This window comes from Etheostoma spectabile, chromosome 13 (assembly GCF_008692095.1).
Source record: "Etheostoma spectabile isolate EspeVRDwgs_2016 chromosome 13, UIUC_Espe_1.0, whole genome shotgun sequence".
In the NCBI taxonomy this organism is placed as follows: Eukaryota; Metazoa; Chordata; class Actinopteri; order Perciformes; family Percidae; genus Etheostoma; species Etheostoma spectabile.
The window spans coordinates 17,843,146-17,856,891 of NC_045745.1; the positions used below are offsets into that span (position 1 = coordinate 17,843,146).

The 13,746-nt window shown below is 39.1% G+C and overlaps 1 protein-coding gene and 1 long non-coding RNA gene across 4 annotated transcripts in view; one reads left to right on the plus strand and one right to left on the minus strand.

Annotated features, from left to right (window-relative positions):
* Positions 1–13,746, plus strand: part of jakmip2 (janus kinase and microtubule interacting protein 2) — a 26,596-nt gene continuing 12,850 nt past the window's right edge. For 2 of the 3 annotated variants that reach the window (XM_032533351.1, XM_032533353.1), the window contains exons 1-5: positions 1–59; positions 10,180–10,426; positions 11,516–11,770; positions 12,528–12,770; positions 13,480–13,689. In XM_032533351.1, coding sequence (XP_032389242.1) covers positions 10,298–10,426; positions 11,516–11,770; positions 12,528–12,770; positions 13,480–13,689 — 837 coding nt within the window. In that variant the 5' untranslated portion in view covers positions 1–59; positions 10,180–10,297. Of the gene's footprint in view, positions 65–10,179; positions 10,427–11,515; positions 11,771–12,527; positions 12,771–13,479; positions 13,690–13,746 lie in introns of all 3 variants that reach the window. The other variant, XM_032533352.1, reaches the window with a different exon arrangement.
* Positions 12,048–13,746, minus strand: part of LOC116700296 (uncharacterized) — a 19,720-nt gene continuing 18,021 nt past the window's right edge. Inside the window, exon 3 of the long non-coding RNA XR_004334621.1 lies at positions 12,048–12,145. This is a non-coding gene — a long non-coding RNA (uncharacterized LOC116700296). The remainder of the gene's footprint in view (positions 12,146–13,746) is intronic.

Consider the following 13,746-nt stretch of genomic DNA (forward strand, 5'->3'; position numbering starts at 1 on the left):
GTCGTGGACACGGTTTCATGCAGAATAATACTCCACGCATGATGTGAATCGATTACGAGGTAAGGTAAGGAAATCTGTCCGGAAATACAGCCGTCGTTCGGTTTAACATCGTCTAAATGAGTTACTGGGACTAGCGGGCCTGTTGGTTTTAGTCAGGTTGATCATCTCAGCTGCGGTGCGAGATACATATTGGACTCGTGTTGATTGGACCGAAGCAAAGAGATAACAATGCAGCAATAAAAACCAGCATCGTGTAAAATAACATAAACACGGAAAACGTTTTGAACGCGCGTGTATAGCATCGGCTCAGCTGCAGGCTGTCGGAAGTGGCTGAGCTTGGCCTACGGTAGCCAGCCCTTCGAAGATGACGAGAATCGGAGATGTGGGGATTTTCATCGCCATGCAGGGCCCTCACACCACGGAAGCTCAAGCTGCATCGAGCATCTTTGTGTGTGTGTGTGTATTTTGCGACTGGTACGCTGTTGGTAGCCGTACTTGTTGTACAGTGAAGCTCCCAGATGTTCGTGATTGTGCCTCAAGTAGCCAGCCAGGTGTTTTTACATTACACAGGGTTTGCAGTATGCCTATGTGCATTTTTTTGTGCTTGACAGGTAGGCTACGTTACTGGCTATGTTTTGAGAGGATGCTGCTGTGTTGTTGCAGGAGGATGCTGGTACACAGAGGGCTGGCAGGGCCTCCAGAGTGAGGCACAGGGTCTGCAGCCTGTAACGGCCTGAGGCTGTTACACTGGCCTGATAACTGATTAACACACATCACCCCTGCTGGGAAGGCATTTGTCACACTATTGGTTTAGGGTCAGCACAGATGTAGCACGGTGCTAGTGACTGCCCACATGTTAATAGTTTATGGATTGACTTGCAATTGAGGGGCCGTTCAATAGCACGTATTGATGAAGCAAAATGAAGCGAGAAGTTAAAATAAAAATGAGCAAATTAAAGTTTGATAAATCCCATTTGAAGGAAATGTGAGCTCAGTTTTTACAATAATAAACTTGACACCATCAGGTATTAATCTTACGTGGAAATTATGTTTCTCGGCCTTTTGGTTGGAGCCGTCATATTAATATTGCTCTATAAATTTATCACAGTCTGATTAGATGTCTGTATTTTGTCACATTATTTCAGATATATTGCCCTCCATGTGTTACTGCCCATCTACCCATAGTGGATAATCTCATTCATGCAACCAGCTGTTACATGATTTACGTTTCATGCACTCTCCTGTATTTTTCCCCCCAGCTTTATGAGAGCTCTGTTTATACACTGTGTTGGTATTTTGACCTCAGGCAGCTTCCGGTATATTAATCTGTCTGTCTGTTTGGGCTTGAACTAAGAAGCAGACCAACATATTTAAAAAAACAAAAACAAAAAAACAACAACAAGCAGGAGAGTGATGATTGACTCCAGTCGATAAAAAACAAGCAGGAGAGTGATGATTGACTCCAGTCGATGCAATGACACTTTGAACCAACTTACGTCACAGCAGACCCCTTACAGAATAAACTTAAGATTTGAATTGGCATTGGGGCAGTGCTGGTATCAGCCTGACTAGCATTGCCAACTTGCATAACTTGGATTAGTAAAAAGAAAAGTAGCCTGGAAATGTAAGATTTTCTTTGCAGGATGTGCAATGCCAATCAAAAATAGTATATATGGAAGATGAATGTTTCCTTTATGTTGACAACCAGTAGCTGTAGCTCAATCTGACCAGCATTTTGTCAGCTGCTCCACTACAGAGCTCCTTAGGCTATGTCTTGCCTGGCTGGTATCCTCGACACACTAAGCGGGCTTATGGAAGCTCCAAATAGGATCCCCAAAGCAACCAAAGCTTATCTTATTATTTAGTACTAACAGTAACCCAAGGCAAAGTATGGCTTGTACGATAGTTTGAATGGAAGGGGATGACAGATGGTAGGTCCTGATATAGAAAATGTTGGCAAAAGGTAGAACGATTTATTTGGGAAATGAAAAGCTACAGAACCCACAGCCTCTGGTTTATGAGCAAGGAAGATGCCTAAATATCTAATCTCAGCTCTTACATGCTGAAGTGGTTGTTTCTAAATGTTAGTTGCCTAATATTGATGGGCATTGCAACTTTATACAACACTGTCTCTTTCATTTTACTTATCCTATGACATGTAGTGAATGAGCCATTTTTGGCAAAACTGATTTAGTGGCATGGGGGTTCAATGGTTAGAAGTTAGGGGTTCAAATCCAGGTCATTCTGGGCACTTCTGTGTGGAGTTTGTATGTGCTCCCCATGTTCGCGTGAGTTTCCTCTGGGTGCTACGGTTTTCATCTGCTGCTCAGAAGCTACAAAAAAATAATTAAGAGGTAATTTTATTGCATACACAGATCAAGCTTGAGTATTTTTTATCAATATTTGCATAATATTTGCAAAGTCTATAAATCACCATATATTGGGTGATACAATATTTTAATCAAATTTAATATTTTGCTGGCGAATAGGTTGACAACACTACAAGGATATTAGCCAAAAAATGACATTGCTAAGGCTATGTCTCTCTTTACCAGTTGCCACTTGTGTTTGACCTCTTGGAAAAATAAATCGGTAAGCTTGGCACATTTGGCAGCATCTTCCTCTAATGCCTTTTTTTCAACCTGGCTTTTGCAGCCCCTCCTGGCCTCTTCCTCCCATCCATCCTCCCTGATTCGTGTTGTTACGGTAAGGCCGACCCAGCTATCGGTAGCTTATCTGAAAAACCTTTTTGGAAAAAGACTAGGCAATGGACTCACCCAACTAACTTTATTTGGGATGGGAGAATTCCCTCACATGGTACAACTCATGCAGAGGCTGCGGTGTCACAATTTTTTCTACTTTTAAAGTAGAAAAATGTAACAAAAATGTAACAAAAATAAAATAAAATACACGACTGGCCCAAAAGTGAAGCAGCCCACCAGGAATCCTCCCAGTTCTCCTGATTACCCACCCCGGGCCTGCATGTATGTGACAATAAAGTACCTTTACCTTTACCTAAATGCAGCATCAGCATGAAGGCCAAGTTATCATGAAAATGATTGGAAGACTAAATGAAAAAGTCTGTCCTTAAAACCCAACATAAATGTCTACATGGTTTGTTACTGTAAGACCCCAGAGGGCCTTCAGACTTGCGTATCCTGGTACACTCTGTCTGGAAAATCCAGGGCCAACACCCAAAAATGATGTCTAAGGAGTTAAAAGTGGGTCATGGTGTCAGTGTGCTTCATGTGAAAAATAATTAGTATTCAACTCTGCAGCTCCATTGTGCATTTGAACATCTTTCTGGCCAATTGTTTTGATTTTACAGATCACATTGTATGTTCAGTCTCACTGCTCTAATCAACCTGCTTTCCAGCAGCAGCAGGCGAATGTTTTCAGTGAAAACGTCGTGATAAACCCACTGTACGCTACCCCCTCAGCACCAAGATGGACAGAGTTAGCGAGATCTTTTCCCCAAGAGTTGGTTGAAACCAAAACAGAACTCAAAGGCCTTGTTAATATTGGACTTTTGTTTAGTGTACAGCCGTAACATATCTCCAAATGCATGCTAATGTTGCGACTTGTCTGAATGATGACCCTACTATTTACTGACACATTTGTCTGTAATATATGACAGATATGTCAATGTTGTGTTAAAAGGATGTTCCCAGTGACCACAGTAAAATAATAAATGTGGTTTAATTTTTTGGATTGGTTTGACTCAGTGTTCTGTTCAGATAAAGTGGTGCTTGGAAAGTAAGCATGTTTTGTACCGGTAAGCTCTATGTTAAACTGCTTTTTCAGCATTACTGGATAGACACATTTCTTTAACTGTATTTTTTTGGCCACCTGTGTGACACAAAACAAATACCATTGAGTTCTGGCAGTTGATAATAAGTATCTCCACGGCTCAGACTACTTACTTATAAGCTAAGTTCTACCAAGCAATAAAGTCACTGCAACATAGACAACATTATAGGAAAATAAGTGTACACAAATACACCTTGTGCACAGTATTTTGTTTAGCCCTGTAGTAAAAGCCTCCTGCTTTACCCACTCTATGTAGCCTACTGTAGGGATGATTACAGTTCATACCCAATGTGTAAATCATTATAGTTACGCCACTACACGATTTCTGAAATTGACGTACTGTATGAATGCATTTGCACATCTTTCCATGTTAGGGTAATATAAATAATACTTAATGGATGGCAGTGTGATGTATTGTCTGCTTGACCTGCACACTACTTCTCGTAGTGACGTCCTTTACCAGCTTTTGCGAGATACAGTTCCTCAAACCCTTTCTGGCATGACCATAGCAATTTCATTGACTTGTATCAGTCTCTGAGATTTCAACAGAGTCCATATAATTGGTCAGTTTTGTCTGTTGCTATTTCTTGTCGGAGAAGTTAGTAATGCACACTAGCTGTTGCATGTCCTCGTCTGTTACCCATCAGAAGTAAAATGTAATATGTTTCTTCTTTTTGGTAAAGTTTCTTATTTCTTGAATCCTGCATTGATGTTGACTCATAATGTGTCTTTTAGAGAGATGTTTTATGGGTGATTCTTCTATGAGTTGGGTGAGTTTTAGAATGCCAGCCTGTTTTCATTGCATAGTTGGGAATATTGCATTTTTTTCAAAATTAGGCCAAGCAACAATTAACACTGTCATTGTAATATAATATAATATATTAAAAAATACTGAATATTACTGGGAGTTTGTATGAGAACCAATGGTGTCTGTGAGATGAAGATTAAGAAACCTCTAAGGTTGATAAAGCTTAGTTTGAAACCTGTTAAAAATGACCTGCTATATTTCAAACCAGTTGCTTCAAGTCCTTTTTCAAACAAGATATCTCTGCTGTAAAAAAAGAGAGGAGTGCTGAATAAGAATATTGCTTGCATACCTGGGAGCAGTTGAAATGATGTCAGTATTGCTGCCTGTCTGAGGCTGTGTTCGTTGGATGAGCCAGCAGATTATTTATCAGTGCAGTCTGAAAATTTAATGTGACAGTAATCAGATCAACTTGATCTAGTCTCCCCCCCCCCCCCCCCCCCCAATCATTACCTGGATGCTGGAATGGTTGTAGGTTAATACGTATAGTAATATGGTGAGTTGTGGTTAGCTTTTCATGATGCTGGTGTGTTCAGCTGGACTAAGATGGTTATAGTTTTATCATCAGGGAATCAAAACTTTTGTTTTACCCTGATAACTAGTTTTGTACATGTTGTTGCTCAGGTTGACCAGATTAAAATATATTTATTTTAATCAACAGTTAATAGACTGATTATTTCAGCTCTGAAACTATATTGTGCCATTTTTTGATAAGGCACCCATGTAGTGATTTAATTAGTTGTAAGTATTGGCTTTATTAAAGCTTTACTGACAAGCACAACATTTGTGGTGGTGATGGATATGACACATGCCTGTGGTGTGGGAGACCAGGGTTTGAATCTCACTGTGACACATCAACCACTGTGTCCCTGAGCAAGGCACTTTACTCCTAGTTGCTCCAGAGGCGTGATACCTCTAATATATATGTATACACTACCGGTAATAGGCAATGTAGATATTGCATTAAAGATCAGCCACCCACTCACATCAGCTGGTATTTTGTCTATAATGGAGTGTAATGGAAATTTGTTAGTGACCCCAAACTTTTGACCGGTAGTGTAAATCGCTTTGGATAAAAAAGCGTCAGCTAAATGAAATGTAATGTAATTTGGGTTGCCCTGTCCTTCTGACTGATTGTATCTGTCTCAAACCTCAAACTCAAAACATTTAGTTACATCTTTTATACTCTTTATAAAAGGAGCCTTACATTAAACATTTGTACCAATATCCTAATAATATGTAAAAACTAATCAGATGTAGTTTTAGAATACAAAATTTGTATAATTAGTTCATTTTGTGAATAAAAATTTGATACAACTGAAAGAACTAAAACATTTTGTTAAACTGGATTATGGTACTGTTGATTGGAACAGTAGCCTTACTGAAATAACCATCCTCTATGGGAGAAAGCCAGCAGAGTTTGCTTTGGTCGCCATGTTAAAAACCAAGTTACAACCAAGCACAGCCCTTCAGCTTGAGCAAACCTTCTCATTTCACAGCTAAATAGTACACTAAAATACGTTTCTGGAAACATTTAAAGCGAGCAGTAGGCTACGCAGTAACAGATTCTTGATCCATATTTGATGAGTGCTGCCTATTGACAGTTTGACAGGAGCAGTGATTGACACTGCATGGGAGACTCCTTTGGTCTGATTGGTTGTTTTCCTTCGGGCGTGATGGAAGCTTGCAAATGCCTTTAGGAGGATGCAGAGGAACATGTTTGTTTCATCTGTCTCATGTACTTATGTCCGAAAATGACAATTCCATTTTGCTTAAATAGTGACCGTTTAGCAAATATGACAAGATGTTATTTATTTATTAAAAACTAAAACGCTCTAAAGCTCTTTAATATTCATGTTAATTTACAGATAAGTACATTAGCCTAACATTTCACTTTGGGCTCTGGAAACTCACAGTGACTTATATGGCTGACAGTTTATACAGTGGGGTAAGTAAGTAAGTAAGTAAGTAAGTAAAGTTTATTTGTATAGCACTTTTCACAGTCCAAAGTGCTTCACAGACCAAACAAATACATACATTTAAACAGATCAATAGTCATAAAATCACAATAAACCACACTAAATCTTAATTAAACACAAAATCATAAATACAAAATAATACAGTCTGTTTTAACAGTCTAAAAAGATGTCTTTTTAAAAAAAATAAAGATTACAACAGTTACAGTCATTCTTCAGAATACATGAGAAAGTGTTCCACAGTCTAGGAGTGATTGTTTAAAAAGCTCTGTCTCCTTTTGTTTCCAGCCTAGTACAGGGAACTGCCAGTAAGGCCCGATCAGAGGAGCTCAAAGATCTGCTGACAGTGTAAGTGTGCAGCAGGGTAGATTATTAATTCTATTTGAAAGACTATAAATTATTGCCTGGAAAGACATTAGTTGTTGTAAATATATTGCACATTTCAGTGTGTAACTCCAGCTTTACTGTGCCAAAATGTTATGCTTAAATTTGAGAAAACATCCAAAGTATATACATGCCTTGTTATGTTTTTTACGTAAAAAAATAAAAAAAGAGGACATTTTTGATGACACTGAATCAAGTTAACCTGAAGTTCCCTCAAAACATTGCATATTCATCATGTAACTATGGAGTATATGCATAGGTTTTAGCCTGTTACATTACCAAAGTGTTTGAACCTCTTACACAGTGTAAATCATGTCCAACAATGTTGCTTTGTTTTTTCCATACAATGTGCTGACATATTAATCTGTGTACAGTTACTGGTCCAGTGATTATCATCAATGTTTCCTACAACTATGTCCATAAGTGATACGGACAGTAAAATGAGGAGCAGCACTTTTAAAAACGCCCCATAACCCTGCAGCGTGATGAGCCCATGTTGACCTAATGTGACGATCACGACTGCTTCATCTCTAATCTGCATCTCAAAATCTTCTAAGCAACGTTATGTCATCCCTCCTGATTATAACAGACACCATCCAACTCCTCCTGAGTCATCATGGCTGTGCAGGATGGTGTGCACGTTCATTTACACGTGCACTTTTGTGGAAAGTCATTAAGAAGTGTACAGTAAGGAAACCCATCAACATACTTGAGAACCAAACTGGCAAAACCCTATATACTACAATATGAGATTAGCATGGCCAATCATTTCTGTACCACAAAATAACATTTTATTTTAAATAATGCAGCAGTTTTCATAAGTTGTCATATTGTACAGACAATTAAGTAAACATCTTAAATAAAGTGTCTGTAGATTGTTTAAACAGTTATGCTGAACTAGTGATCTTTTCACAGTGCTTCAATTGGATGAATGTTGAAAGTTTTACTACAAAAAAAGTAATTTAGAAATGACATAGAGTCTGCTAGAAGCTCTTACATCATCACAGTCAGTAATCCCTAATCTTAATGCATGTCATAATGTGAAAAACATGTGGTGTGTAACTGCCATATGCACAGTTTTATAGTACAGTATTTCTGTAAGCAATATGATGTGCAACCATGGTAATGTTTTAACCATAGAATTTGGTAGGTTATGATATACTGTAGAAACGGTGCACAATGTAAGTATCCACTTATTAATTAAGAAAAAATATCTAGTAGTTCCATAGCTGGGTAGAGTTTATAAGCAGTTGTTGATTTCCAGAAGAATTCCTTACTATATGGGAAACACATTTTCCCAAATATTACACAATCCTTTTCAGGAATCCTTTCCTAGACATTACAGTTTCATGTCAGTTCCTTTCTTGGAAAATTTGAAGGATACTATCCGACATGTAAAGTAGTTTTACTGTAATCACATATTTATTGTAACAAGGTGCAAGTTGCTCCAGTGTATGTTCTGTAAATCCGTTCACTAACGAAGCCACAACTTGTAATTCAGAGATGAATACAAGTCATGCAGATATTAAAATAAATATAAATTTTGTGCTGATTGGTACCATAATGTAGCTGTGGTAAAGCGTAACATTGATGCCAAGAATCCGTAGAGGCTGATTTGTCATTTTGTAATTAATCAGTAGGAATGTCAGACTATGTCTAACCACATTAGTTAAGCCAACCAGTAACGACAGAATTTCTTGAATTTCTTGTTCGATCCATGCAAAGTGTAGTATTGCAAAGTGTAGTATTGCAGTAGTGTATTTGCAATGACAGCTATTTCTCTATCAAGAGTGATGCCCTTGAGTGATTTCATATGTTTGTGTGTGCAATACACACATGGTCTTTAGAAAAGCCAAAGAAAAGCTTGTGCTGCTCATAGGGACAGCTCTGTGTCTGTGTAGGTAGGGAGGACTATGCAAAAATAGACTCAGTTCAGTTCCCTGTGCACACACATAATAAATGTCTTACCCCTTTTTTCCTATCCGCCTTTGTCATCTGAAGCAACAGGTCTGAAAAATTGTGTGTTCTGTGTATTTCTATGGCACACCACAATGTTCTTCCTGCCGATATTGCACATCTTAGATTCACATTTGAAGTACATAGAGGACACGACCCTGGTGAGTCGCGTCACAGTGTTGCAGTAGCGAATGCTTGCAATATACATTGAGACATATAAACAAGTTTGTGTCATGATGTGTCACCCACAGCAAGTCAAAGTTTAACACACACACTGATGCAGTCTTAATCTGACAGCATGGCGGCAGGCACAAAAAAAGGCTTGAGCACCTGTCCTTTTTCTTCCTGGAGAGAAAGTGCATTTTTTCTGAATGCATGTTTATTTTTTAATAATCAATGTAGCCTATATTGTGTATATTCCTGTTTGCACACAGCTTCCCTGTTAAAAAAATCTATTTCTTGAATCAAAATATCAGATCGGGAGATTATACTTTTTTTATTTCTGAGTAAAAGAATGCATTAAACAGTAACTTCATGGTAAATACTAAAAAGTCTCTGTGTTGAGTTATTATTTTGTTGAGTATTTATTCAATCGATCAAACAATTGCGTAAGGTATAAAAGAAAAATTGGTAAGGTAGTCAGAGTTGTGTCAATATATTTAACGTTTTGTTTAAATTTAAAATAATATTTTTTTATTAACTATGAGGCCTTTTTTTTGTCTTGAACCCCTGTCCCCCACAATATCTGTGCACGTCCCTGCATGGCAGAGAATCTGTTGGAAAATTAAAAGTTTCAATGACTACTAAAATGATAATGGTCTCACAAAGTGATTCGGGATGGTTTCACTGAGCCCCTCACTCTTTCTCATCATGCGATTTTAGTTTAAGCCCTGCTGCTTCAGCATACGCCCTAACCATGTCTGTCTGCGGCACTCAGCAGGTCATTGGCTGTCAGCTGACCTCAGACAGTGAAAAGGCAAATAGTAGGGCAGGAAGGATTACCGCAGACTCTGCATACCCAGACAACCATTTCTTCTGGAATGTGAAGAACATCCTTCTTTGTTTTGTTTACATATACATTTGAAAATGAGAACCAGTCATCCTCTTGTCATTGGCCTCCATCTACAGTCAACTCACACCCCACTACAAACAAGCACAGGCTAGTCTGCACAAACACAAAGTCTCAATTATGTCACCTCTGCCACTATTTCTCATTCTCTCTGTCTTTGTCTGTCCTTCACACCCTAGCCCTTTTTCTGATAGGATAATGAAAAAGAGGAGGAACTGGAAACCTTCAGAGTGCCTTGGAACGATTCTGTAAAGTCTCAATGAATGCATTTGAAGAGCCTCTCTAGTATTTGACTCAATGGCCAAGAAAGGGCGTACGAAGAGCGAGAAGCCCGAAGCGCTCATCTCTGCCCTACAGGCAGCCAATGAAGAACTCAGGTCCAAGCTGACTGACATTCAGATAGAGCTACACCAAGAAAAATGCAAGGTACTGTAAAACTAAAATGTATACTGTACATTTCCTTTGAATATCTGAAATAGTGTAGCTCACATTCAATGCAGGCTTAGTAAATGTAGTGCACGACAGTGTGGAAGACCCTTTAGGCTGAATCCAAATATTTGGACCTGGCTGCAGTGGGAAGTCTGCGAGTGCTGAGAGCTGCCCAAAGTCCTAAGGGGCCCTAAACGAACTTGCAAAAACTTTCTACAGACTTCTAGAGAGACCCCTTTGAATGCAGACTTTACTAGACCTTGCATGGAAGATTACCCATAGTTCCTACCAGTATGTATGTCACGATGTAAAAGAGAGGAATAATAACATTAATAAGTTGTACTGTACATCAATAGCAACGATTGATTTTTGAAGTCTTGTCTTAGCCCAATGCTGTCACACACTTAACCTGATGTCGGTGTATTACGGTGCGTATACTATACAGAAGTCTGGATGGTTGACATTTGAATTTAGCCTCACTTGTGAAGGTTGTTGAATCACTACACAACCTGAGAGGAAAACAGCAAAATGTGTTTTGTGTCATTGGCTTAAAAATTACACTTACAATTGAACATCACTCAAAGATATGGTAGTGAAGGCCAGTGCTCTTTGTAATAAAGGTACCATATCATTTATGATGAAGTATCAGATCTCTTACAAGAAAACTACAGTAAATGTGAATATAAGATTAGCGAATTAGCAATGCAGCAATGTACACAGCATGTCTAATGTTTTTTTGTTACACTACCATTATTATGGAAAGAATGATGACCAATTTAATTATACCGGTAATTAAATATTTCTGAGATTTATATGAAGGTATATAACTGCAGGAAATAGCATTCACGTTTTTTGGGTTGAATAACCTCTCGCGTCCTTTTCCTTCTTAAACCATTGCAACAAACTTGAATTCATGTTAAAGTTGGTTGTCAAAAACAAAATATTATATATATATATATATATATATATATATATATATATATATATATATATATTAATAACCTTAAAAAAATCAATTGTTGCTCATTTGGAGGATAATTATGTTATGTAAAGTAACCTAATTTCTCTCTCCTTTTCTTTTCACAGGTGAGCAAACTGGAGCGCGACAAGCTTCAGGAGGTGAAGCGGGTGCGAGAGCAGGAGCAGCACCGTCACACTGCCATGTTGACGGAACAGCGGGCCAAGTGGCACGAGGAAAAGCAAAAGGAGCTCCAGGCTCTAAGGGAAAACCTGACACGGCAGCATGAGCAGGAGCTGGCCCGCCACGCCAAAATCAAAGACCAAGAGAACCAGAGGCTCAAAGCGGCACTGAGCGCCATGCGCGACGGCAGCGGAGAGAAGGTGAGGTTAAGGGCTCCTGCACACTGCCTGCGTGACACGCATGTCTCAGGTGCGGTCCGAGCTGTGACGAAAATACATACACGCTAGAAACAGGACCGATTCCTATTGTTCACGCGACACACAAGCAAGTTGGAACCGTTTCCAAGCAAAATAGAATAATTCAATGTGTGTATGGCATTTTGACACATATACATTTAATAAATGTCATTTTGATGTTTGACAGTCTCTAGGTTTTTACATTAATGCAGATAGAAATGTAATTTAAAAAAAATAAATAATAATTATCAATTTTCAAATAGGGCACCTGTCAATACAGAACAAAATATTCTGTAGCCTATTTTGCCGTCAATACCGCCGACGTTGTCTTTGCTGTTACTACTTACTTACTACCACTACTGCTTTCAGTGCAGGAAATTTCATTTTTTGTACAGACAAGGCTAGCAGCAGTGCCGCGCCAGACACGCAGCCACCACGCAACTGACACGCAACAGAAACGCCACGCTCATGCCGCGCAGGCAGTGTGCAGGCTACCTAAGGAAGGGTAGTGAAGCTATTGTTTGATTTTGCAGTTGTCAAGCAGATAAAAACAGATACATTTCATACAAAACAAAAATCCAAAAGCAGCAGCGGTGAAACCAGGACAGAAGGACTTGGCACAGAACAATCGCCTTCACTTCTGAGAAAAAAAGCTGTGTTTCTGTGTAAACCCCGCCAAGTCACATTTAAACCCTTCCTCTTTCTCCCCCTGCTTCTTCAGGTGCGCACGGCACTGACCCTGGAAGCCAAGGAGGATGCACGCCGCTTCTTTGACCAGGAGAGAGTGAAGCTCCTGCAGGAGATCATGGAGCTGAAGTCTGCTAAGAAGCAGACCGACGAGGCTCTCAGCAACATGATCCAGTCCGACAAGATGAAGGCTGGCGACCTGCGGGTGGAGCACCAGCAGCACCAGGAGCAGATCTCCAAGATCAAGTGGGACTGTGAGAAAGACATTCGCAGACTGGTAGGCACAGTCACTGCTACCAAACACTCAACAACTGACATGATTATGATATTATCTATACAGCATGGGAAAAGGGACGAAGCATAGTGCAGTAGGTTGTTGTTCCAGTTACATCTGTTAAATTTCTGTTTCATGTGAACTCTATTCAAGGGTTTGTTGTAGCTACAAGATAACCTTTTCAGACTCAACATACTAAATGGCAATGGTGACTTTGTTGGGTTCCTGTAGTATAATTTTGAAGCTTGGTTTACATGGATGTAGTAGGTTTCAAGAAATAAACATGGAAATGTTCATGTAGAAAAACATAGCCTGGTGTTTTTTTTCAGTCAGAAATTGAGCTTTTAAATCAGTTTCCAGTGAATCTATTGAATCAGTTCATATTTTAGTTAATAAAAAGTCTATTAAAATTATATTTTGCTTTTTTTTGTCTAATAAAAAGTAAACAAAATAAAACAAACCAAAACATGTATGCTTGCAAAGTACTTTACAATAAATAAAAAACTGAATAAGGCAGAGCAGGAACCAGAAAATGTTTCTTATTTTTACTCTCTTGAGTCACTTGGTTTTCAACATAACAGGGTGAATGATAAAGGTTAGCTACAGCAGAGTGACACTGGAAATAAAGAAATGAACCAGTCTTCAACAGAAGTGAGTCATGTCCTGTGGCAATTTCTGAAACACACCATTATTTCCTTCTCCTTCACTATAGGTGGATGAAATCAAATCTAAAGACCGGACCATCTTTGGTCTGGAGAAGGAACTGGAGTCGGCGGTGGGTTTCTTACAGAAGCTGCAGCTTCAGAAGGACGCCCTGGACGAACAACTGTTCCTCGTCAAGGAGGCTGAGTGCGGCCTGGGAAGTCCAAAAAGAGAGATTCCAGGCAGGGCTGGAGATGGAGCAGAGCACTGTGGTAGCCCAGTAAGTGGAGAGGAATGGCAAGGAGAAATCGATCAATCAATCAACATTTATTTATAT